General features: G+C 37.9%; 1 protein-coding gene across 1 annotated transcript; it reads right to left on the bottom strand.

Moving 5' to 3' along the window:
* LOC149813906 (uncharacterized) lies at nucleotides 1-27,702 on the bottom strand. The gene is made up of 12 exons (XM_089991700.1): nucleotides 27,465-27,702; nucleotides 26,154-26,238; nucleotides 25,106-25,157; nucleotides 24,986-25,006; nucleotides 24,837-24,890; nucleotides 23,873-23,923; nucleotides 2,713-2,775; nucleotides 2,371-2,436; nucleotides 2,212-2,250; nucleotides 1,020-1,139; nucleotides 771-863; nucleotides 1-305 (listed from the first exon to the last, which is right to left on the bottom strand). The coding sequence occupies exons 1-12, from the start codon at nucleotides 27,562-27,564 to the stop codon at nucleotides 117-119; spliced, it is 933 nt and encodes a 310-aa protein (XP_089847826.1). The 5' UTR covers nucleotides 27,565-27,702; the 3' UTR covers nucleotides 1-116.

The raw sequence follows: 27,702 nt of genomic DNA on the forward strand, positions 1-27,702 counted from the left end.
TCCACAAATAAATGATCAAATTCTTTTTAAGGCGTAGAGATCCATACAGTGTCAATGCTTCAGTTTATTGTGTGTTTGAATGCACACTAGTTAGCAATTAAATCCCAAACAGAAGACTACACCCGCTCTAGAAAACTGGTCCGGAGCACGATCTGGGTTGAGTTTTCCTCCAGGTATGGCACAACATACTTTCGCATGTCACTCTTTGAGATGGCAAGATGCCCACCTGAAACACTGATAAATTCCACTTTGCCAGCCTCATCTAAAGTTTTGAGACCTATCCAGTCTTCAATGTAGAGCGCAGTCTGCAGAGCCAAAAATGCAACAAAAAAGAACGTAATGACATGAACGACATAATAATAGTTCATCATCATCGAAACCAAACTGGGAACTTGGCGGCTTTAGCTCATAAAACCGTGTCAGCTAGCTCTCCATTAGCTTCAGTAACTCAATTGAGCTAGCTACACTTGCCTGACTTGGGATCTATTAGCAGGTGCTCCATGGGCAACCACAACCAAGTCCACGGCATGTCAAGCAACCAAGGATCCATACAGACATGGTATGTCCCCTTGTAGTATTCTAGCAAATTTAGTTTTGGTTATAGGAACTACATTAGATAGTGTGATCAAATATCAAGTGTCTTTACTATAAAAGATTAGGCCCATTTCAATTCCAACTGTCTAAAATACAGGGTATGACTCTCAAGCCTTACCACCTCCAAATTTAAATTCCATGTATGAAGTGAATTATCATTATCCAGAGCTACTAACCTGCTGAGGAGACAAAATTTCACTGAAGGACCCATCTGGGTAGTATCCAAACCAGGAGGTTTCGCGTGGGACAAGGACATTGTCTTGCTCAAACTTGCAAACAAGAGAAACACCACAGTCAGCAGAATCATAATAACCAAACTGATAGGTAGAAGGAAGAAACATGTGAAAAAGACTTCATAACAGCCCAGCAAAATGATAGTGGAGGTCGATAGCATGGAACAAACCAAAGAGCCTCTTTGAACTTACCATGATAAGAACTAGACGATTCAAGCTACTGAATCTCTCCTTAAAAGTGGAGTTCTTGTAGGACAGTTCATTGTTGACAATCGGGAGAAACTTGCAGTCTTTTAAATAGGTAGCAATGTCCTGAAAAGAAATAAAAAGATTTCTTTAGCTCATATAGGGAAAATAAGTGGTTGAAACTAGACTAACCTGTATTAGCTTCAAATTTGGACTAGCACCAACTGATAAGAAGAAAAAGAGGGGAAAGGAACACAAGGAAAACAAGAAGTGTCTTCCACTGTGGATTGTAAATTCACAAGCTAGATGATGGCACCCATTGGTAACCAGCATCTACCACTCGGAGTGAGCTATGATCACCATGCCTACATAACCTGACAATTTTTGAAACAGCGCCAACACCAAATAATGTCCTAGAGTCTTCAGAAGAATTCAAGTTAGTTTCCTCCAGTTCATCTCACCAACAATAAATGAACATATCAACAGGATGGGTTCAAAATAAACACACATCCTTGAAAAATATTTATAGATAGTGTAACATGAATTTTTGTTTTTCATTTCCTAAAAAAAAATCAGTAGTAGGACAAATGCAAATAGAATTTATAAATGAAACTGCACTGCAATGCTGCCGTGTGTACAAAGTCAACATGACTGGGCTGTTCTTTGGAAAACAAGCACAAGAGATCTTAATGAAAAACTGTGATATCTCCAAACATGGGAAAGATCACAGCAGAAGCAAGTTTTTTTAAACACAGCAGGATGGTAGTGCAATCATTTTCCGAAAAAAGTCAATTCCAAAAATTTCCATAGGCACATACAAACCAGCCAAACCTACATCATCTTTCCTACATAGCCTAGCATCATACGGATTGAGGTTAAGGCTCAGCCCATCAAAGCCAGAGATGATCTCATACAGGTCAAAATCTAATAGACAAGTCAATTTGCTACTCCTGGACAATGAACCTACACCTGTACTAGACTACATGTTGAAGAACAAGGTTACATAACCAAACAACATGCACTCATCTTTAATACATTTTAGCAATACAAAGGAAAAGAATGGAATTAGCAATAGTAGCTTTTTAGAGCAGGAAAACAGATAAGTTATCATGAAACAGTTTCTTCGGTTAAGGTACAGAATGGAATCTTCAGTGAAATCAGAATGTAACAATCTTCTTCTATATCACAGTATACTCACAGTTGGGATTTTGATATAATTACTAGGAGCCAAGTGTTCCTGAAAAATGACCAAAACAGAAAGAATATCATGCTTAAAGTACTTGGACAAAAACAAAAAAAGAAAGAAAATTGAAAGCAGCGAGAATTATCATTACCACAATGATTAATAGAAGCAAACCTGCATATAATCAGAATAGATTTCCAATTTAAGGAGACTATCAACAAGCAAGCATATCACTCCAGACTGCAATTGACAAGACAATCCGTTAGTTTCTTTAAGGCATCTTGGAATAACTTTGTTTCCATGGTGTCTCCGCCATTGTTATCTGCTGGAATGCTATTTCATAGACAGGAAACTTAATCAAGAAAACTCTTTATGAATCAACTAATCAAATTTAAAAGTAAAGTCCATGCATAGAAAGAAAATTTGGGCCCCTTCAGGAGTTTGAAGGACCTTCCAACAAGGGTGCAACGAGCAATGCGACTGCAAATATTTCATAAAATGCTGATTGATACTTACTTCACAAAAAGGCACATTAGCTATGCCAGCATGGGGACCAGCAAGTGAGATGAAATTATTAACCTGTATATGTAACAAAGAGCATACTTAGTACCACACAGCTTCTTTAGACAAAGTACACACTACAGCTCATTGGCAAGCAATATCACCAAGCTTAACACCAATTGTCAAAATCATGTTGCATCCATAACAGAAAAAATGTATCACATGATAATCTACTTGTCTCCATTAAAAACTAAAAAAAGTAAATGAAAGGATACACTAAGAGCTATAAATGTACCAGCAAATTTAAACCACAGTGATACATTATAGGTGCCACACTTTATCAACATAGTACGCTTTGAGAACTCTATCCCCTATTGCTAGCTCTTGCAGAGGATGATAATATCATTTGTAACATAAGGGACAACCGCAGGGTTGTATTTCAACCCAATGACCTGATGCAGTTCATAAAATTGAGTCTCTAGCACCAGCCAATATTCCACCTTTAAACTAGAAAAGACAAATAGAACAACAAACCCACAGGTTGTGTGGTGAGCCCACCAACGTTTTAAAGGGAAAGAAAATGGAAACAAGGAGTAACTGTGGAATTGTTTCCAACCCAGTACCCTGAATGTAATACCCTTAAATTTTATCAGACTTAAAATTCACATCCTTAGGTTGTTACAAGGATATTGTATTGTTTTAATTGTTTATTTGTATTTGGACCTCGGATATCCTATTTGGAACTTTAATGTCAGATCCATAAATATCCTGTTTGGATCTTCGATAATCTGATACGATCATTAGATAGCGAATCACGAACCTTAATTTGAATATTTAATAATCAATTTTCAGTCAAGGTGATCGGATTCCTGGTTTTGGATCCGCAAAATCCTGGACATAGAAAATTTAAATTGGTTTGGGTCCAATTAGAATTTCTAATTTGGATTTGAGATTCGCTGATTTAAGTCCATAATAGTTGTCTTGGACTCGTAAATATTAAATTTAAAGCCATGGTTCCAAGTCATGGTACGATGAAAACTTTGGATCCTTGGATCCGGATTTATTAAAAGGATTGACGAAGCACAATGGATCCTGGATCCATATTAATTTATGTCAATTTTTGGATAACGTAAATGGATCTATATTAACCTATGAAAGACCCACAAGATCGTATCGAAGAATAAACCAAATGTATTAAGAATATAGTATTTTAAAGCTTGTAATATTTTGAATCCTCAGACAGATCCAAATTACCCAACTAGGTGGTTTCATTAAAAGATTTGGGCCGCGGGTCTCGGTGGTGGCCAAACCGGAACCGTACCCAATTGGGGTGTAATATATATATATAAATATATATATATATATAAATAAGATAGTAATAATAATACTAAGTATAAATAAAAATATATGGATCCGTAGTTGGATCCGTATGGGTCCAATTATCGGACCCAAACCATCGATGGGCCGCATATCCAAACCGTGGCTAGATCGCGGGTCATGGATCCGGTCGATCCGCGCCCCGCACCTTACCGTGCGTTAAAAATAAAAATAAAAAAAAGGCCCCTACCCGATAAATCAAGTGTTAGGGTTCATTTTTGAACCCTAACTCGTCGTGAGGGGTGGCTGGGGAACGAAGATGCGCAGCCGAGAGGAGTGAAGGAGGTAACCACCTCTTTCCTTTTCGGGGGCACACCCTCCTACTTAACTCCTTTCTCTTCTCACTGCAGCCCCATCCCTCTTTGCCCTCTCGCTCACCGATGGCCTCAGCCAACACCCTCGCTTCCCCTCCCGTTTCCTTTCCAGCCGCCAACAGCGCCGCTGTCATTTCCCCTTCCCTCGTGTACTCTCGTTATCTCTCTCTCTCTCACGATTCAAGGAAGAGACTCTGCAGAGTCATGGCTGATCGATAGCACAACGATGGGAAAGTCGACGAAAAGGGAGAAAAGCTTCGGAAAGAGGTAGGGTACTGTATTTTTCTTTCTAGTATAATATGGGGTCATGCATGCTATGTGGGTTGGTCGGACCCCCAAATCCATCAAGTTGGGGATTTAGATTACCGCGGAAAACCCCAAATCGAGTTCCTCCTTTTGCTCAGTTTTCGGATTTGCTGTTAAGGGTGGGTTCCCCTTTTTCTGAAAAAAAAGGGAGGGGTTTTCGATTCCTGCTATAGGGTTTCATTAACGGCTATAAAAAAGAAGAAGAAGGGGGTTTAAATGATTCTGTAGTATATTATGTTGCAAATAATGGAATGGGTTGTTGCACAGTCAATCGGCGTGACCGAGCCTGTGTAGACGTCTCTCTTAAAAGTTTTAATTTCTCAAATTGCTATTTTCTGCATAACGTAAGTTATGTGCTTGGTTCTGTAAGCATGCTCTACCCAAATTTGCTTTTCAGTAAGTATGGATCTTAGGGGAAATCCCTGTTGTGTCAATTCTGAAAACTGGAAAAAAAATATGTATGTTAGGGTTAACTTGTGAAATAGTTGGCGATAATGAGGTTTGAAAAAAAAAGAAGGGGTTTGGGCGAGCTAATCCTACCTAGCAGAGCCTCTAGGGCTTCAGTTACAACCAACTTGAATGACGATTCGTCTTAATGATATTGATGTTAACATCACTTGTAATATGGTAGTTAACTCTCATTTAAATTCCTTTAGAATTATAGCAGTGTTTAAGGATGTCCTTGGCCAGTCGTTCTGTTCTGTTAACCCTGGTGGTCATGCACTGAAGTCAGGAATCTGTTTACTGCTTTCAAAATGTTTTGCTATTATTTGAGGTGCACTAGAAATCATTGTCTTCTATTTATTAATCTGGTTAGCAATTGATATTGTATCCAATTTGATGGTAGAAAATAGAACGTTGATAACAATAGTTACTCTAGAATGCATCAAAATTTGTGTCCAATCTTCATTTGTATCCATATTGTATTGCTGCATTACACACTCAGTTGGTATGCATTTTGTTGCACACGTTACTGTGCACCCACAGGAATATGTATACATTTTCTGTTGTGACATTAGTGAAGAATGAACTCCGTCTTTGATATGTTCTGCTGCACATACATAGAAAATTAAATATGTGCTTCCCATTGCTGTCATGACTATACTTGTGCCCACACCCTACGCATGGGAGTCGAACCCTTTCTCAGGAAGTTGACCCCTAGTGTATCATGTCATACCTGGAAGACCAGAGAGTCGACCTTGGCATAACATGAGTCAGTCCTTGGTTGTTGTGTTTGGGCATTATGCTTATAGATGAAATCGAGTGATATTATACATCAGTGAAAATTTGTGTTTAGATCTTTACTGCCATTAAGAATTGTGATTCACTATGAAAATGGCACATGAGCATTGTACTCGTAGTTGGAAATATGTGATGCTACCTATTTGTGAAACACTATGTTTTATTTATAACTTGATATACAAATGGGCATATGTGCAATTTGTTATATATGAAATTTTTTCATGTAAATTAATGACATTCAAATCTGGAAAGTGTCTGAGTTTTGACTGCTTTCTGTAGAAGAGCTGTGAGACATATTAAAAAGATGTCATTTATTAAAATTGTTTGTTGCATGCAGTCCAGTTACGTGAATTGCTTTCCTTTGTCCACTGTGAATTCAAAATGAATGATAGGGAGTTTGGGAATCTTGCCTAATTGGGCAATATGGATTGGGTACCTGATGTAGGTACTTGGGTTGATGAGCTTGCACTCAATGTCAATAACACTGGTGAGAAAATTTAAAGGTTAATTTCTGTGAGCCTGACTGGTTTAAAGGTACCGAGGCATCGGTGCTTGACGGTTTAAAGGTACCGAAGCACTTCGGGTAATAACCATAACATTGATGAGAAACTTAACTTTGAATTCTGTGACCTGACTGGTTTAAAGGTATCGGGGCTTGTGTGCTTGTCTGGTTTAAAGGCACCGGAGCACTCTGAGTGGGTTTGTGCAATGAATATGAAAAAAAAGGGATGTATGTGTACTTTGGCAAAATGACTAAGGTTGGGAACTTACTACTATGGTAGTAGGAGGTAGATGGGGAAACACCCCCATACTTTGAGAAAATAATTAAATGAAAAGATTAACCCACTCAGATTCGGGCTTACCTTGAAGAGGGTAGGTGGTACAAAAACTCCGGGGACATGTTTAATTATTTTCGAGCTAAAATGACTCGTTGGTCCACAGTCCTCAGAGTGGGGGGGAGGGGACCCAGACTACCAATATGTCCTAGGTGGTAGCTCTTTGTTCTTCTGCAGAAGTTAGGGATGCATCATGTTTTGGTTGTGGCCTTTGGGAGGTTCTCTCGGTCACTGGCCGCTCCCTTGGGATTTCAATCTCAGTTAGAATGTTCGGGTTAATAAAATACCCTTGAATAATATACCCCCGAACATTCTCTTCTGAGATGGTTGCCTTGGCCCGTGCGTACCCGCGTGATAAGATAATATAAACACTATTTAGAACAGTTAGGTATCGCAATGAATGGAGATACTAGAGAGACATTTTCATACTCTTTCAGCATATTTTATATTCTGAGCTTGTGATAAAACGAAATCCTGAAATGTGTAGATATGAGATAATTGAATTCATATTGCGGATGTTACATGGATGTTATGCATATTACTGTTATTGTTGCAGAAAATGCTTTAATTGCTTAATACCTTGCTTAATTGTTGTAGTTGCATAAAATGCTTTACTTTCTTAATTATAACTGTTGCATAATCTACTTACCTGCTTAGCTATGTCACAGGGATTCGGTTAGCAGGGTGTCGCACCCGCGTCGACTCGACTCGACGCGAGTGCGAGTGCGGTACCGGGTGCGGTCAACCCGATCCTGGGTGCATTGACCGCACCCAGGATCATTTAAGTCCATTTTTTTTTGGATTTTTTTTTTAAAAAAAAATTGCCCTATGCTGCGATTTTTTTTAAAAAAAAAATTCTGTTGACAGCAGCTGTCAGCTGCTCGATTCTTTTTTTTAAAAAGCAGCTCTGTCAGCTGGCTGACAGCAGCTGACAGACAACTGCTGACAGCTGGCTGACAGCAACAACTGTCAGCTGCTCGATTTTTTTTTTAAAAAAAGCAGCAGACAGTGCTTTTTAAAAAAAAAAAATCGATTCGTAAGGGAGGGGAACCCCGACACCCTATATATATTGACATTTTTGCCCCTGCCGCACCCGGGTTTTTTGGAAGTGCCGAATCCCCGCACCCGCACCCGCACCCATGTGACATAGCTGCTTAGATATATGTCTGTTATTGTTGTTGCATAGACTTCTTTACGTACTTCTATATAGGCTGAAAATCACACACGACACCCATATCACATACTTGACACATGATATACCTGCAAGAAAAATTACATTTTTCCTACTTAGACGTGGTAGTCTAATTCCTATAAGTTTTATCATTTTCAGGCAAAGAGTAGACCTATGAGCGGCTGCGGGATGAGGCATCAGATCGAGATTTTTGGATTTATTGTTCAAGGGATCGCTTGGGTTGATTGTAATTTAATTGCTCATATCATTTAAAACTTTGATGTTATTTTTCATTAATAATGAAAGAGAATAAATGTTTTGGGTTTGCTTTCCACTGTAATGTTCCGGAATGTTTAACCCTATAATATTTCTTGTTTTCGTTATTATAAAAAAAAATCCTTAAAAAAAATATGGGTTAAAATTTTGGGGCGTTACAAATGGTATTAGAGCTTGGGAACAATAAATCAAAGATCATGGTCGTGCCACACCCTGCAAGCGCTCTATGAGTATAATTTATTTTGTTTTGTTATTGGTTATATTACTTGTTCTTTTATTGTGATTCTAATATTAGCATTTAGGTGAATTCACGCCTACAATTGATTAATTTTGACTTATTAGGGAATGATACATCACGCCTACAAATGATTAGCTTTTATCTTGTTGACTTATTATACCTACAAATCATTAGTATCGACCTACTAGGTGAATGATGTATCACGCCTACATAGTTTCTCTGTAGATGATTGTATTATGATTGTCTGAATGAATTTATCATACATGATTGATGTCTGTGTCATGGATATCTGATTAAATTTCTTAGTAGACATGTGCGTGTGTTTCACGTCGAAATAATCGAATATGATATGATGTAATAATTATCAATTCGCATGAAATGATGAAATGATTTGAATGTCTCAGATAGATATATGATTGAAATCCTATCTGCATAACTCGAACTACGTAGAAGTTTAGTATCTTGAGGTTTAGTTGATTCTTGATATATACAGGATCACATTGTATAGAACTCATGCTTTGGTTACGCATGCTTCGAGGTCCAATTAGAGAAATGTAATTGAAGTGACTTTGATATGGCAGATCTTGGTTTTTTAAGATATTTTCTTGGTATTGAAGTGACTTACTCACCTCGTGGTTATTTTTTGTCACAGACTAAGAATGCAACAGAGATTATTGAGAGATCAAGACTCTCAGATGAGAAACGGGTTGACACTCTAGAGGTCATAAATGTAAAAATGAAAAAGGATGATGGAGAACCTCTGCAAGATCCAACCCCATACAGACAATTGATTAGAGCTTTGTCTTATCTTTCTATTACTCGTCTTGATATTTATCATACTATTCAGTCAGCCAGTCAATTCCAGCATGCTCCCACTACAGTACATATGAGTGTTGTAATGAGAATTATTAGATATATTAAGAACTCTATAAATTATGGACTATTTTTGTCATCCTCGTCCTCATTAGAAGTCATTGTGTACTCAAACTCTGACTGGGGAGGGGATGTGAATGATAAACGCTCAACTACTGTTTATGTGTTTTTTTAGGTGACTCTCTGATCTCATGGCGATGCAACAAACAACAAAAGGTGTCGCTTGTAATGAAATATGCGGAAGAATCCAAGAATGCTAAAGCATTCACTATGTCCCACACGGACAAGTGCAACAAGCACAAGAGAGGAAATCCACTAAGGGATATACGAAGGGCCTTATAAAAAGGCTACACACATGAAAAATAATATCACTATTATTGAAGAGGAGCTCTCAAGAGCAATACAACATACAAGGGAGGTTCCCCCTATTTATAAGAAAAGGAGACCAAAGGGGCTCCCAATAGAGTCGTTGGAAGCCCCCAACAGTCATAATTGTGACCGTTGGGGGCCCCAACGACTCCATTGTGGGGCCCCTTTTCGGTATCAAAAAATACATTTAAAAAATAAAAAACAAAAAATAAAAAACAGTGAAATAAAAGAAATAAAACAAGTACCCCTATTGGGTACTTGTGAAAAGACCATAATACCCCTATCGGGTATTATGGTGAATATTACATATGTTTTAACACCCCCCCTCAAACTTTACGGGGGAATGACCGAAAGTTTGCCAAGGAACAAGAAGCGAGGAGCAGGCAGGGCTTTGGTAAAGAAATCTACAAGTTGATATTCTGAAGTGACATATGGCAGTGTAACTGTCCCACGAAGATATTCATCACGTACATAATGACAGTCCATTTCAATATGTTTAGTCCTCTCATGAAAGGTGTGGTTGCTGGCAATGTAGATGGCACTTTTGTTGTCGCAACAAAGCTTCGAAGCACCGGTAATTTCGACTCCCATATCTTGAAGAAGACTTCGAAGCCACACAAGCTCCATTGTAGTAGTTGCCATAGCCCTGTATTCTGCTTCAGTAGAAGACAATGAGACTTTCTGCTGTTTCTTGCACCTCTAAGCAATTAGCGAATCTCTTAGGAAAACACAAAAGCCAGTAGTTGAGATTCGATCATTTGGGTTTCCTCCCCAGTCAGCATCAGTATAAGCCAGTAAGTCTAAGGAAGAGAGTGAGGATAGGAATAGCCCTTTAGTCAAAGTATTTTTGATGTATCGAATGATCCGGAGCACAACACTCATATGCACAGATGTAGGAGCATGCTGAAATTGGCTTGCAGAGTGCACAGCATGAGCAATATCCGGCCTGATGATAGTCAGATAGGTGAGGGAGCCTATGAGTTGCCTGTAGGGCGTAGGATCATCCAGCAGAACTCCATCCTCCAGTCGTAGTTTAGCATTGATAACCTCGAGAGTCTCCACCTTTTTGTCATCTGAAATCTCAGATTTGGAACATATGTCTGCAACAAGCTTCATCTGTGACAATATATACCCTCGAGGAGAGTATGCTACTTCTATACCAAGAAAGTACCTGAGAAAACCCAGATCAGACATATCAAAATTATGTTTTAACATATTTTTAACATTAAGAATACCACTTTCATCATTGCCAGTGATGATCATATCATCAACATAAAGCAGAAGAATGATGATACTATTACCTGCACGTTTAACAAAAAGAGTAGTGTCAGTATAACATGAGCGAAATCCCAATTGTAACATGATAGCACTAAATCTATCATACCAAGCCTTAGGGGCTTGTTTAAGACCATATAAAGCTTTTAATAACCGAAGAGTTTGACCTTGGTTAACATTAATTCCCGACGGAGGGTCCATATATACTTCTTCATTCAACTGACCATTAAGAAAGGCATTTTTAACATCTAATTGAAATATAGGCCATTTCTTAGATGATGCTACTGCTATTAGAGTTCTAACACTTGTCATGCGAGCCACGGGGGCAAAAGTCTCCTCATAATCGATGCCATATTCTTGTGAATATCCCTTAGCAACTAATCTAGCTTTATAACGTTCTAGGGAACCATCACTTTTTGTTTTGACTTTGTAGACCCATCGACACCCTATAACTTTCTTATTTGGAGGAAGGTGAACTATTTCCAAAGTTTTTGCCTTATTTAAAGCATCTAGTTCAACTTTCACTGCTTCAACCCAATGAGGTATATTTTTTGCTTGATTATAATGGGAAGGTTCATAGTAAGAATGCAAGGCTATTGGACAAGCTCTATAGTTAGGTGAGAGAGTTTCATATGAGACAAACCTATTAGGTGGAATTGATTCTCTAGAGGAACGCCTAAGAGAGGTTTCTTCTAGGGGTTCATTAAGCCGCAAGAATTTTTCTAAAGCACTAATAGGTTGGGCTTCCTCACGCCGAGTGTATACTTGGAGATTGTCACCATTAGTTGGTGATACATCACTATCATGAGAATCATGAGTATTTTCTAAAACTTTCGGATGACTCAAAGAGTCATCATTTGAATCTTCTAAAAGATCATTGATAAACATATAATCAATTTCATTTGGTTTTTCCAATATTTCAAATCCATTTTCATCTTTTAAAAAGGTCACATCTTTGGAGACAAATAATTTATTGTTTTTATGGTCAAAGCATCTATAGCCCTTTTGATTTTCACCATATCCTAAAAATACACATTCTATTGCTTTAGGTGACAATTTATCTCTTTTATGTAAAAGAACAAAGCATTTACACCAAAAAATACGAAGACGATTGTAGTCGGGTGTCATATTGAAAAGTTTTTCATAAAGAGAGATATTGTTTAATTTTGAAGATGGCATCCTATTGATTAAATAGGTGGAGGTTAACACGACTTCGGCCCAAAAACTTTTAGGAATATTTTTAGAAATGAGTAAGGATCTAGTGCTTTCCAAAATATGTCTATATTTTCTTTCCGCTAGACCGTTTTGTTGAGGAGTTCTTGGACAAGATTTTTGATGACAAATGCCATGTTGTTTTAGATATGATTGAAAATCATTTGATAAGTACTCTCCACCCGAATCGGATCTAAGAATGGATATTTGACTTTGAAATTGATTTTGAACTTTTGCATGAAATTCTTTAAAGAAGTTAAAAACTTCCGATTTAAAGTTAAGAAAATAAATCCATACATATCTAGTATAATCATCAATAAAAGTAACATAATACGAATAACCACCTTTGGATAGAACCGGAGATGGTCCCCAAACATCGAAATGCACCAATTCAAAAGGTCTTGTTGTCACAAAGGTTCTAATAGGAAAAGGAGTAGACTTCATTTTTCCAAAAATGCAATCTTTGCAATTGATATCTTTTTCTTTACAAAACTTGTGTCCAAAAGGAAAATGATACATTTTAGAGTAACTTGGATGTCGAAGCCTTTTATGCCAAGTTTCAATATTTTTGTCTTGGACATAAGTACAAAATGAGGTATTTGGAAGCATTAAGTTATCCATAAAATAAAGGTCTCTCTTCCTATGGCCTTGCCCAATCCGCTTCCCGGACCGAAGATCCTGCACAAAGCACCCTTGGGATGAGAAAGATATTTCACATCCATGGTCGGCTATTTGAGAAATGGAAAAGAGGTTAAGATTTAATTTTGGAACTATTCTAACTTTTGGAACAAGGAAATTTTGAACATTTTTAGAATCAAGAGTTCCAACACCATTTATTTTGAGAAAAGTTTCATCGGCCGTAGAGACACAAGATAATTTTGAATTAGTGTGCACATTGGTTAATGCATTTTCATGAGGGGTCATGTGAAAAGAGGCTCCGGAATCTAAAATCCAAGAGTAAGTACCAGGAGGTGATGATGAGGCAATGGCGGCACCGGAGGTGGAAGAAGTAGCCTTTAGAATTTGTTGGAGAGCCAAGAAAATTTGTCCAAGAGTATCTTTGAGATCCCCGTTCTTGCCGTCATCTTCTTTGGTGGATGATTCTTCAACGGAAGCGACCTTTGGCTTGAATGCTCCATTTAGCTTTGGGCAAACGGGTTTAATATGCCCCGGCTCATAACAATGATGACATATAATCATTTTTCTTCCACCACTCCCTTGATTACCAAAATGAGGTGGTTTGTATGTTTTGACATGATTGCCGGGTTTAGATACGGCAAGAACTTCATCAATGCTTTTACCCATATTATGCCTAGTCTCTTCTTGAGTAATCTTGGCAATAGCCTCTTCTAAGGGAGGAAATGTAGATCTATGGAGAAGTGAGGATCTAACTTGTTCAAATTTGGGACGAAGCCCAAATAAAAATTGAAACAATCTATCTTGTTCCATTTGTTTTTGTCTTAGTACCACATCCTCCATAGACACCCATTTAGGCTCTAATAGAGCCAATTCATCCCAGAAAGGATTTAGAGCACTATAATAGTCTTGTATGCTCATGTCACCTTGTTTTGTGGTTCTCACTTTTTCTTGCAAAAAATAAGCTCGTGCAAGATCCTTTTGGGTAAACATACCCTTCATAAAAAACCAAGCTTCATTTGCCCGACGGAATTTTGCAATATTTGCGCATACCTTAAGTTCAACATTATTCATAAACCATGCTAGGATTTTTGCATGGTTGCTCTCCCAATCTTCCATTTAGTGATGATAATCTTCAGTAGCCTTGAGACGAGCATCGCCTTCAAGTGCTTTCTCTTGATCTTCTTCCATCTTTGTGAGCTTAAGTTGGGGTTCCTGAACGGTTCCCATTACATAACCCCAAAGCTTCTTGCCTTTGAGATTATTCTCCATTGCGGATGCCCACATCATGTAATTTTTCCCATTGAGCTTGAATGATAGATCGATCTTGACTTCCATTGCTGCAAAATGGAGGTGTGAGAAAAAAAAAGGAAGTAGAGAGATACACGATTTTACCTTAAAAGATCGTATGGCTCTGATACCATGTAATGAAATATGCGGAAGAATCCAAGAATGCTAAAGCATTCACTATGTCCCACACGGACAAATGCAACAAGCACAAGAGAGGAAATCCACTAAGGGATATACGAAGGGCCTTATAAAAAGGCTACACACATGAAAAATAATATCACTATTATTGAAGAGGAGCTCTCAAGAGCAATACAACATACAAGGGGGGTTCCCCCTATTTATAAGAAAAGGAGACCAAAGGGGCTCCCAATAGAGTCGTTGGGAGCCCCCAACGGTCACAATTGTGACCGTTGGGGGCCCAATGACTCCATTGTGGGGCCCCTTTTCGGTATCCAAAAATACATTTAAAAAATAAAAAACAATGAAATAAAAGAAATAAAACAAGTACCCCTATTGGGTACTTGTGAAAAGACCATAATACCCCTATCAGGTATTATGGTGAATATTACATATGTTTTAACATCACTCTCCTCAACTGAAGCTGAATATCGTGCCATGGCAACGACCACGTCAGAGTTAGTGTGGCTCCGACAATTACTGGAGGACTTGGAAATCCACATCAAAGAACCCTCCAAATTGTGCTGTGATAGCAAGAGCGTTGTGTATATTGCAAGCAACCATATGTTCCATGAGCGGACAAAACACATTGAAATGGATTGTCACTATATCCGTGAAGAATTTCTGCAAAAGACTATCACATTGTCCTATGTTCCATTAGAGTATCAACGAGCGGATTTCTTCACCAAAGCGCTTCCGTCACCCAAATTTCACTTCCTACTTGGCAAACTCTCGATTGTTCCACCATGAGTTTGAGGGAGGGTGTTAAGATATAGTTTATATATATAAACCGAAATACCCCTTAGGGGTATTCCGATCTTTTCACCAAATAGGCGTCAGCCCCTAATGAGCTGATATTTTATCTTTTTGCTTTTGTACTTTTATCTCTTTGCTTTTTTGTTTTTTAACTTTTGTCTTTTTCTTTTTGCTTTTGTATCTTTTTTGTTTTTTGTTTTTGTCTTTTTCTATGCAAAAGGGACAGCTCATATGACTGTTGGAGCTGCCTCAATGGTCACAAATGTGACCGTTGGGTGCAGCCTTAACAGTCACATGTTCAGCCCCTTATTCTCATTGTATTATAAATAGCCCCTTGGGCCATGTATATTTTTCAACTCTTTGAAGTGCCCTTTTATGCAATAACAATTTGTTAAGACCCTTTTGTGGGTGGTTTCGTTGATTCAATCAAGTATTCTACTTGATTGAAAGTGTGTTCTTGCATGTGTATCGGATTCAATCCACTTCATTACAGTCCCACGCTTCCCGCTTCCTAAAATTTTGAAAGTGCCTTGCTTTCCGCTTTCGCTTCCCGTATCGCTTCCTCGACTGGCAACCATGTTTCGGTGAGTACTAGTTCCTCGATACTGCTCCTGCCCCGCTGCATTCATTGACTTGTACTTGAACAAAAACCCATTAAAGGGTCAGACTTCTGAGAGTCTGGTAAGTTTATACTAATTTCGGTAATTCAGAACATTAAACATATTCAGTCAATTCAGATAAAGCATTTTTACTGAAAAGTAAGACAAAATACAAAACATAGCTGTTTGCATAATTAGGGCATATTTTTATTTCAAACTGTAATTAGAAAGGGTCTTTGTTTCGATAATTAACCATCCACCCTAATATGTGGGGGAAGACCATCACAAACAACCAAGGTATTCTGGGGGTGTATTATTCTCAGATGCTTTAATCCCAGGTGGTTCGTGACTAGGAGAATCACCGCTAAGGCAGAACACCCATGCACCTTACTGTAGTGGACCCAAAGCGAACGGTCCATGACTAGGAGAATCATCACTAAGGCAAAACAAAAAGTAGGATGCATCCTAAACTACCGCAGTAGTCGAGAATCTATCACCTAGGACACGTGGATAGCCTCGGCTCCATAGACTTACGAGTGAGTAGAAACCACTAGGATGCCTCGCTCTCAAAAATCAGAACAGAATCACTCGAGGTTGTACTATCTACCTTCTCCAAGATAGAGATTAGAACAAAATGGGTCAAAAGGGTTATATTTATTACAAGAATTATTTTAAGTGTCTTACACTGTATAGGCCAAAATGGGGGTTCAGTAATCCAAGTACCTGTTTTTTGGGTAATAACTAGAGTCCTGAATGTGTTCTCGACCCAATCAGTACTTACTCTAAATTTATGAGCATATTGCCAATGTGACTGATCCATATCTTAAGTTTTGTATGTAGGCATGTTTTATTTATCAGATAGTGCTTTGTTTTTCACTTTGAAAGTTAATTTATTTCAAGCTCGTACATGAGCCTATCCCAGAACGGAAGTATGCCCTATACACTACTATGTACCAGAAAAGTCTCTAGAACCTTGGCCTCTTGTGGGCTGCAACCATTTTTTTTATTCAGAGTAGACTATTCTATTGCCAGTAAGGTTTTCTGAACCCAGAGCTCTATTCTTGAGCTAAGCAGAGATGCACGTTGTTCTATGCATGCTTCAAATATTTTATCTTCACAAAGCAAAATATAAAAAAAATATTATTATATTTAAGGTATATTTATGCATCTTTATAATATTTTATTCAGAGTATGAAGCGTACCAATAACTACTATTTTATTCGAAACATAATGCATATGCTTATTTTATTTGAGATATAATCATTTTCTTCAAAGTATGGTACGTACAAAAACTATTATTTTATTTTAAGTATGATTATTTTATTTCAAGTAGGATACGTACCAAAACTTATTATTTTATTTGAAATATATTTGTTTTATTCGAAGTATGACACATATCAAAACTATTTTAATCAAATTTCAATGCGTATATATATTATATTAATGAGTCAAAACGAATACGTCATGCGTAAAAAATTGAATATAAGCGAACATGTATGCTTCCAAAATATATTTAAATATTCGAAATCCACACGCATTTGGATAGAGCTTACCTCGTATAGTGCTTTGATAAGAGACGAAAAAAATTTCAAAAATCTCGGGGGAATTTTTCCTCCAAGTTGAACCTTTGATGTGTGAGAGCGAACCGCGTTTGAAGAGTTCAGTGTTGCAGTGCGGAAGGGAGGAGTACAGGTGCAACAAACAAGTGAGTTGGGCCTCAGTTAGGCTGGGTCGACTTAGTGAGCAGGTACAGTCGCTGGTTTAGGTGGTGATGGTTCAGCTACCACCAATGGTGGTGATAGAAGAAAGAAGAGAGTGGCTGTAATGAAATAAGCGGAAGAAGCCAAGAATGCTAAAGCATTCACTATGTCCCACACGGACAAGTGCAACAAGCACAAGAGAGGAAATCCACTAAGGGATATACAAAGGGCCTTATAAAAAGGCTACACACATGAAAAATAATATCACTATTATTGAAGAGGAGCTCTCAAGGGCAATACCACATATATGGGGGGTTCCCCCTATTTATAAGAAAAGGAGACCAAAGGGGCTCCCAATAGAGTCGTTGGGAGCCCCCAACGGTCACATATGTGACCGTTGGGGGCCCCAACGACTCCATTGTGGGGCCCTTTTTCGGTATCCAAAAAATACATATTAAAAAATAAAAAGAAAAATAAAAAACAGTAAAATAAGAGAAACAAAATAAGTACCCCTATGGGGTACTTTGTGAAATGACCATAATACCCCTATCGGGTATTATGGTATTATTACATATGTTTTAACACCCCCCCTCAAACTTTACGGGGGAATGACCGAAAGTTTGCCAAGAAGGAACAAGAAGCGAGGAGCAGGCAGGGCTTTGGTAAAGAAATCTGCAAGTTGATATTCTGAAGTGACATATGGCAGTGTAACTGTCCCACGAAGATATTCATCACGTACATAATGACAGTCCATCTCAATATGTTTAGTCCTTTCATGAAAGGTGTGGTTGCTGGCAATATAGATGACACTTTTGTTGTCGCAACAAAGCTTCGAAGTACCGGTAATTTCGACTCCCATATCTTGAAGAAGACTTCGAAGCCACACAAGCTCCATTGTAGTGGTTGCCATAGCCCTGTATTCTGCTTCAGTAGAAGACAACGAGACTTTCTGCTGTTTCTTGCACCTCCAAGCAATTAGCGAATCTCCTAGAAAAACACAAAAGCCAGTAGTTGAGATTCGATCATTTGGGTTTCCTCCCCAGTCAGCATCAGTATAAGCCAGTAAGTCTAAGGAAGAGATTGAGGATAGGAATAGCCCTTTAGTCAAAGTATTTTTGATGTATCGAATGATTCGGAGTACAACACTCATATGCACAGATGTAGGAGCATGCTGAAATTGACTTGCAGAGTGCACAACATGAGCAATATCCGGCCTGGTGATAGTCAGATAGGTGAGGGAGCCTATGAGTTGCCTGTAGGGCGTAGGATCATCCAGCAGAACTCCATCCTCCAGTCGTAGTTTAGCATTGATAACCTCGGGAGTCTCCACCTTTTTGTCATCTGAAATCCCAGATTTGGAACATATGTCTGCAGCAAGCTTCATCTGTGACAGTATATACCCTCGAGGAGAGTATGCTACTTCTATACCAAGAAAGTACCTGAGAAAACCCAGATCAGACATATCAAAATTATGTTTTAACATATTTTTAACATTAAGAATACCACTTTCATCATTGCCAGTGATGATCATATCATCAACATAAAGCAGAAGGATGATGATACTATTACCTGCACGTTTAACAAAGAGAGCAATGTCAGTATAACATGAACGAAATCCCAATTTTAACATGATAGCACTAAATCTATCGTACCAAGCCTTAGGGGCTTGTTTAAGACCATATAAAGCTTTTAATAACCGAAGAGTTTGACCTTGGTTAACATTAATTCCCGACGGAGGGTCCATATATACTTCTTCATTCAACTGACCATTAAGAAAGGCATTTTTAACATCTAATTGAAATATAGGCCATTTCTTAGATGATGCTACTGCTATTAGAGTTCTAACACTTGTCATGCGAGCCACGGGGGCAAAAGTCTCCTCATAATCGATGCCATATTCTTGTGAATATCCCTTAGCAACTAATCTAGCTTTATAACGTTCTAGGGAACCATCACTTTTTGTTTTGACTTTGTAGACCCATCAACATCCTATAGCTTTTTTATTTGGAGGAAGATGAACTATTTCCCAAGTTTTAGCCTTATTTAAAGCATCTAGTTCAACTTTCATTGCTTCAACCCAATGAGGAATATTTTTTGCTTGATTATAGTGGGAAGGTTCATAGTAAGAATGCAAGGCAATTAGACAAGCTCTATATTTAGGTGAGAGAGTTTCATATGAGACAAACCTATTTGGTGGAATGGATTCTCTAGAAGAACGCCTAAGAGAGGTTTCTTCTAGGGGTTCATTAAGCCGCAAGAATTTTTCTAAAGCACTAATAGGTTGTGCTTCCTCACGCCGAGTGTATACTTGGAGATTGTCACCATTAGTTGGTGATACATCATTATCATGAGTATTTTCTAAAGATTCCGGATGACTCAAAAGATCATCATTTGAGTCTTCTAAAAGATCATTGATAAACATATAATCAATTTCATTTGGTTTTTCCAAAATTTCAAATCCATTTTCATCTTCTAAAAACGTCACATCTTTGGAAACAAATAATTTATTGTTCTTATAGTCAAAGCATCTATAACCCTTTTGATTTTCACCATATCCTAAAAATACGCATTCTATTGCTTTAGGTGACAATTTATCTCTTTTATGCAAAAGAACAAAGCATTTACACCCGAAAATACGAAGACGATTGTAGTCGGGTGTCATATTGAAAAGTTTTTCATAAGGAGAGATATTATTCAATTTTGAAGATGACATCCTATTGATTAAATAGGTGGAGGTCAACACGGCTTCGGCCCAAAAATTTTTAGGAATATTTTTAGAAATGAGTAAGGATTTAGTGGTTTCTAAAATATGTCTATGTTTTCTCTCCGCTAGACCGTTTTGTTGATGAGTCCTTGGGCAAGATTTTTGATGACAAATGCCATGTTGTTTTAGATATGATTGAAAATCATTTGATAAGTACTCTCCACCCGAATCGGATCTAAGAATGGATATTTGACTTTGAAATTGATTTTGAACTTTTGCATGAAATTCTTTGAAGAAGTTAAAAACTTCCGATTTAGCATTAAGAAAATAAATCCATACGTATCTAGTATAATCATCAATAAACGTAACATAATACGAATAACCACCTTTGGATAAAACCGGAGATGGCCCCCATACATCGGAATGCACCAATTCAAAAGGTCTTGTTGTCACAAAAGTTCTAATAGGAAAAGGAGTAGACTTCATTTTTCCAAAAATGCAATCTTTGCAATTGATATCTTTTTCTTTACAAAACTTGTTTCCAAAAGGAAAAAGATACATTTTTGAGTAACTTGGATGTCCAAGTCTTTTATGCCAAGTTTCAATATTTTTGTCTTGGACATAAGTACAAAATGAGGTATTTGGAAGTGTTAAGTTATCCATAAAATAAAGGTCTCCCTTCCTATGGCCTTGCCCAATCCGCTTCCCGGACCGGAGATCCTGCACAAAGCACCCTTGGGATGAGAAAGATATTTCACATCTATGGTCGGCTATTTGAGAAACGGAAAAGAGGTTAAGATTTAATTTAGGAACTATTCTAACTTTTGGAACAAGAAAATTTTGAATATTTTTAGAATCAAGAGTTCCAATACCATTTATTTTGAGAAAAGTTCCATCGGCCGTAGAGACACAAGATAATTTTGAATTGGCGTGCACATTGGTTAATGCATTTTCATGAGGAATCATGTGAAAAGAGGCTCCGGAATCTAAAATCCAAGAGTACGTACCGGGAGGTGATGATGAGGCAATGGCGGCACCGGAGGTGGAAGAAGTGACCTTTAGAATTTGTTGAAGAGCCAAGGAGATTTGTCCAAGAGTATCTTTGAGATCCCCGTTCTTGCCGTCATCTTCTTTGGTGGTGGATTCTTCAACGGAAGCCACCTTTGGCTTGAATGCCCCATTTAGCTTTGGGCAAACGGGTTTAATATGTTCCGGCTCATAACAATGGTGACATATAATCATTTTTCTTCCACCACTCCCTTGCTTACCAAAATGAGGTGGTTTGTATGTTTTAACATGATTGCCGGGTTTAGATACGGCAAGAACTTCCTCTATGCTTTTACCCATGCTATGCCTAGTCTCTTCTTGAGTAATCTCGGCAATAGCCTCTTCTAAGGGAGGAAACGTGGATCTATGGAGAAGTGAGGATCTCACTTGTTCAAATTCGGGACGAAGCCCAAATAAAAATTGAAACAATCTATCTTGTTCCATTTGTTTTTGTCTTAGAACCACATCCTCCATAAATACCCATTTAGGCTCTAAAAGAGCCAATTCATCCCACAAAGGATTTAGAGCACTATAGTAATCTTGTATGCTCATGTCACATTGTTTTGTGGTTCTTACTTTTTCTTGCAAGAAATAAGCTCTTGCAAGATCCTTTTGGGTAAACATACCCTTCATAAAAAACCAAGCTTCATTTGCCCGACGGAATTTTGCAATATTTGCACATACCTTGAGTTCGACATTATTCATAAACCATGCTAGGATTTTTGCATGGTTGCTCTCCCAATCTTCCATTTGATGATTATAATCTTCAATGGCCTTGAGACGAGCATCGCCTTCAAATGCTTTCTCTTGATCTCCTTCCATCTTTGTGAGCTTAAGTTGGGGTTCCGGAACGGTTCCCATTACATAACCCCAAAGCTTCTTGCCTTTGAGATTATTCTCCACTGCGGATGCCCACATCATGTAATTTTTTCCATTGAGTTTGAATGATAGATCGATCTTGACTTCCATTGCTACACAATGAAGATGTGAGAAAGAAAGGAAGTAGAGAGAGACAAGATTTTACCTTTAGAAGATCGTATGGCTCTGATACCATGTAATGAAATAAGCGAAAGAAGCCAAGAATGCTAAAGCATTCACTATGTCCCACACGGACAAGTGCAACAAGCACAAGAGAGGAAATCCACTAAGGGATATACAAAGAGCCTTATAAAAAGGCTACACACATGAAAAATAATATCACTATTATTGAAGAGGAGCTCTCAAGAGCAATACCACATACATGGGGGGTTCCCCCTATTTATAAGAAAAGGAGACCAAAGGGGATCCCAATAGAGTCGTTGGGAGCCCCCAACTGTCACATATGTGACCGTTGGGGGCCCCAACGACTCCATTGTGGGGCCTCTTTTCGGTATCCAAAAAATACATATTAAAAAATAAAAAGAAAAATAAAAAACAGTAAAACAAGAGAAACAAAATAAGTACCCCTATGGGGTACTTTGTGAAATGACCATAATACCCCTATCGGGTATTATGGTATTATTACATATGTTTTAACAGTGGCTTGGTTAGCCACCGGCAATGGTGGTTAGAAGAGAGAAAGAGTGGCTGAGATGGGCAGCACACCACCACCCTTGGTGGTGGGAAAGGGGGAGAAGTAGGGAGGAAGAAGATGGAAGGGGAGAAGTGGAGGAGAGGAATAGAGGGAGAGAGGTGAGAATGATTCTAGCAAGGGGGGGAGATGGCCCTATTTATAGGGCCAAGGAGATCCCTTGGTGTTGCCAAATGGCAGCACCAATGAGCCACATGGCTGGGCCCTCTCACAAGTGTTGGGCACACCCAACACTTGTGAAGAGGCTTCCCAACCATGGGCACCCTCCTCTTGTTTGAATGGGCCTAGGTCTTTGGGTTGGATCTTAGTGATCCAACCCTAGGTCCAGCTGGCCCAACCAGTTTAGTTGGCCGAACTGGTTGGTCAGCCACTTAGTTACATTAACTAAACTTAGTTAATGTAACTATGTTCATAACTCAAGCATTATATATATATATATAATTTTTTTTTCATTTATAAAATTATAGTTGACAGTCCTAGTCAACCAGGGGATGGACGAGAACAATCTTATGGTCATAAATATCCCTGCGACATTTATAAAATGACCATTTTACCCTTAAAACTTGCCGAGCATGTTCTGAATGTGTTTTAACTCTGATTTCAACGAAATTAAGATCGACTTTCTTAGAATTTCGATACGAACAAAATAATGTGTTCGAAACTTATAAAATCGACCTTCAAAATTATGATTTTGCCATTGAGGTTGTTGAAAATGTGTTACGAGTGTACGAGCTCTGATTTCGACGAAATCACTTGCGTTCTTTTTAGAATTTCGATGCGGTCGCAACCGTATATTCAAAAATCATAAAATAGGTTGCCAAAAATATTCATTACCTTAGATATTTATATTCAAACAAAAATCTCTGAAAAATTGTCGAGTATTACATATTTTGACATTTAAAATGGCAACCCAATTTTTAGCATTCCTCAAAACATCGCTGATATTTATCACAGTGATCCAGGAAAAGATTGTAACAAGCAATTACAAGGAGTTGATATCATCACAGCTACAATTACAATGACTATTTAGTAAAATGATGGATATTCCAGTCATTTAACAATTCATAAGGAGTTGTCAAAATTTTGCTGAGAAAAAAGAAAAAAGAAAAGATTTTCAATATCAGAATCACAATGCACATCAACTTTCCAGGTTTACATATAGTCAATTAAAAGTTGAGTACAAGCACAAGGATTACAATGATCTTACAGGTGGTCCGTCATCACAAAACTCGATAACACCTCGGGCAATTAAGTTACCCTGCAAACAATTTGAACAGATATGAGTTATCACCTCAATAAAGGAAGTTATCACCCAAATTTGTGCAGGAGAACAATCATGAAGTGGTATATCTGTTCATTAGAGGAGAAGGGGGACAGAGTTACTGGAAGTGCCAAATTGATTGAACTGTGCTTCAAGGGAAGGAAGCATTCACTTCCAAAGCGTCTTAGGGAGGGTTTTTTTATGGAAAACACAACTTTGAAAAATGGAAAGCATACCCACCCAATCCTAGGAACCACGACTATCAAACATGGGAAGTGTGGTATAGAAAGTTCTGTTCTTTTCTTTACCGCCCCCCTCCCCCCCCCCCCCCCCCCCTCCTCCACCCCCCACCCTGCATCCGCCGAAAAAAAAAACTAGATTTGTCTATAGTCATCATATGTTCATCTTGTTAGAATTAATAATGATTGTAATGTCATTGATAATATGGAATGCAAATCTTTATGCCATGTTGGCTGCCACGTGAAAATTTAGTACCTATTAGTTATCATATTAGATGCTTAAATTATAATCTTGAATTTTGCATAGTTGAATTTTTTATTTTGTTTTAAGATAATGTTGTTTCTAAACTTGATTATTGTCTAGCTTCTAATTCGATCCTAATTTACTTTTAGCTTCTCACTTATTAGTTTAAGGTGTCTTACTTCTTGCTTTTTCTTCGCATCTCAATTCTTGATTTCACTTCTTAGACAACTTCAATGCAGACACCATAAGAATATTTCACCATCTATGAATTGCTTAATATTTAAACTTCTCTCTGATCCCTAATTATAGCCCCTAAAATAATAACAGGAGGCAGTGCAGTTTTCAGTACACCAGCAAGCCTACTTATGAACAAAAAACCCTCATAATGGTACGTGAAACTTTGACCAATTAATTTACATTGCATAACCTGTGAAAGACTGACGATGTTGTAACCACCACTTAGCTCTGTCATTTTCTTCACCTGTCAGTATCCAATTATGAATCCATGAGAACAATTTCCTGCAACCGAAAACTTATTATAAATAATTTAGCTGAGGGACCAAAATAGTACCACACCTTCTGACAAGCAATTTCTGTCTGCAAAAAAAGAAAAGTCAAGTTAGGCACGGAAAGCACAAGCAAATAATTTGCAGGACTAAAGTGTTCAAGACACAAAACTGTCCAGAAAAATCTGACCTGCTCCTGAAGTGGCAAAACCCATGAATCCCATGTTCCGTCTCCAATTTCTCTGTAGGGAAAGACAATGATCAAGATGGGGGAGCCAGGTTTTGGCAAACAATGTTGGAAAATAGACTTACATGACATATGAGACAGAAAAAGTATAACATCAGGTGATACTCTTTATCCTAATAAGTAGATGTTTGTAACCTAAAAAGCTAACTTGGAAAATATATGATCACAATCCATTAAAGCAGTCACTTGTAGGAGCATCTTTTCCATATACTTAGCATTCATATGCAGAAAAGCAAACTGAGACCAATATCCCAAGTTATATTGAATCTTGAATCCACGTCTTCAACTAACAACAACACAACTAACTTTAGATCATTTAATCACATCATTATTTTATTTGAAGGACTCAATCAGCTAAACTGTATCTAATCGGTCCATTTGTAGATTAGATGTATAACGGGAGAACAACCAACACAGTAGTGCATCTCGTTTCAATCTCAAATCTATTCAAACAGTTCCTATTTGTACTTCACATCTGCAAACTAACTTCTAGAATGTTTACAGATACCCTACATGTGGCTGTCACTGAGCAATAAAACAGATAATCACTTCATGTATGGCAGGAAAATTAATTAATATAGAAACAATGAATTTATCTGTAACAAAAAGTTGTTGAACGGCTTCTAGTTTCTCTTGAGAATCTCATGAGGGAGTATAGGAGTACTAACAGTGATTTAAATCTCTAAACTCTAAGTCTAAGCTAATTGATAGTTTCTAATTTTACTTCATTGCACAAACAACTTTGTTACATTTACATAAAACTCATCATGATATTGCATAAGTGACAGGAAGAAAAGACAATTGCAAGACTTCAAGTTTGATCAAGAATGAGTTACCTATTTACTTAGGGGGACTGAAAAGTGCTGAATAGAGCTCCAAGCTCTAGGTCTATTAAAATTCTATACCATTTTATCCTCGATAGATGGTTTATAATAGTTACAATACGTACATTAGCATGGAAAATATAATAACAGAGAGAACATAATCGTACACGCAGTAACCTTCAGTCCCAGACCAGTTGCTTAGCAGCTTAGTGAACTGTGAAACCCCTCGGTTGGAGCATTGATCTCCAATGCCTGTCAGAAACAACAAATTGGAAAGGAAGGGATAAGTCAGCAAAAGTATAATTTTCTTCCACGTCTGCAAATTATAGTTGATGGAAACCAATAAGCCTAATGAACCAATTAGATCATAGATAAATGATACATAACTTGAGAACATAGGAGATTGACCAAAAATGAAAAATTCTTACTAAATTGACAGGAAAGAAGTTTCAAATTGCATGAGGAAGGAAAAATAAGTTATACAACTCATTACTCTATGAGATTTCTGTTTTTCTTTTTTTGGACTTTCACAAAAAAGGAAAAGAAAAACTCTGATTGTGAATGAGGGTGGGTTACCGTTGATCAATTTAATCTATTTCCCAATGATATCCTAATCAATGGACTATTTCTTGTAAATATTGTAAATACAGAAGACTAGCCTTAAGGCCCTTAACTTTTCATTAAAGAAAATTCCAATACTACATTTAGTTCTTGAGGTTTGTATTCCAGCACGGTATTTGGGCCAAGCACTATCTGATCGACAAATTTAACAGCAATATCTTTTTCTTCATGTTTTGCAAAATTCAGAAGAGATGCAGCAGAGAATATTTACAGCCTCAGCTTATATGCAAACAAAGTTCCCAAAGTAAAGCCTAGAATTTGATTCCCTACAGCTTCAGCTCATATGTAAATAAAGTTCCCAAAGCAAAGCCTGGAATTTGATCGAGTCCAAGAAACAACCAAAATCGGCGGACGCTTCTACATGATATGTTCCCAGGGAAATTATTAAGAATTAACCTCTCTATTATTAGTTTGAAACTGACATTAACGTGATAACAACGGCCATTATTAACTTTTTGACATTACTCTCATCTCGCCGTGAGAATTACAACTATAAAACGAGCATCTACTCTAACAAACGGAACACGCAAAAGAAAATTACGTCATCTTCATACTCTTACGATCAATCGAATTCTTCTTAAGACTGAACTCAACGAAAATCCGATCCAAACAACGCAGAACATCGACAAAACTAAATGAGCGAAATTTCCGAGAAATACAAACACGAAACATCAAGGCTAACACTTCAAAGAGAGTAAATTTCAAATTATTAGTACAAATCCGTTCCAGAAACGAAAACTTCGATCGGCAACGGAATCAAGTCAGATAATCGATCAATCAAAATCCATACAGAACTAGAAGAAGAAGAAGAAGAATAAGAAGAAGAAGAAGAGCTCGCGTTCGCTCGTAATTCGCACCGTGCAAGACGATGAAAGGAAGGCAAGATGCAGAGTGAAAGAAGGCGAAGGCGAAGGCGAAGACGGAGAAGGCGAGGACGGGCTTGGCCGAAGCAGGCATCGATTATATCTCCCGCGAACGAAATTAGGGTTTCTGAGCGGCCAAACTCGCGTGCTATCCCTTCGCTCCTCTCTCTTCTTTGTGGAGAGATGGAGAAGCTTCCTTCTTACGCTTCTCTCTGGTTCGTTGCGGGACGGA

The sequence above is a fragment of the Nuphar pumila genome, chromosome 16 (genome assembly GCF_984573655.1).
Source record: "Nuphar pumila chromosome 16, dmNupPumi1.hap1.1, whole genome shotgun sequence".
NCBI classification, from domain to species: Eukaryota; Viridiplantae; Streptophyta; class Magnoliopsida; order Nymphaeales; family Nymphaeaceae; genus Nuphar; species Nuphar pumila.

Bases quoted from the DNA above. Each gene is read 5' to 3' on its own strand.
- LOC149813906 (XM_089991700.1), bottom strand. From the start codon at position 27,564: ATGCCTGCTTCGGCCAAGCCCGTCCTCGCCTTCTCCGTCTTCGCCTTC. The intron at 25,007-25,105 runs GTCAGATTTTTC...CTTTTTTTGCAG, and splicing joins TTTTGCCACTTCAGGAGCAG to ACAGAAATTGCTTGTCAGAA. The intron at 1,140-2,211 runs GTGAGTATACTG...ATTTCTTTTCAG, and splicing joins ATTATATCAAAATCCCAACT to GACATTGCTACCTATTTAAA.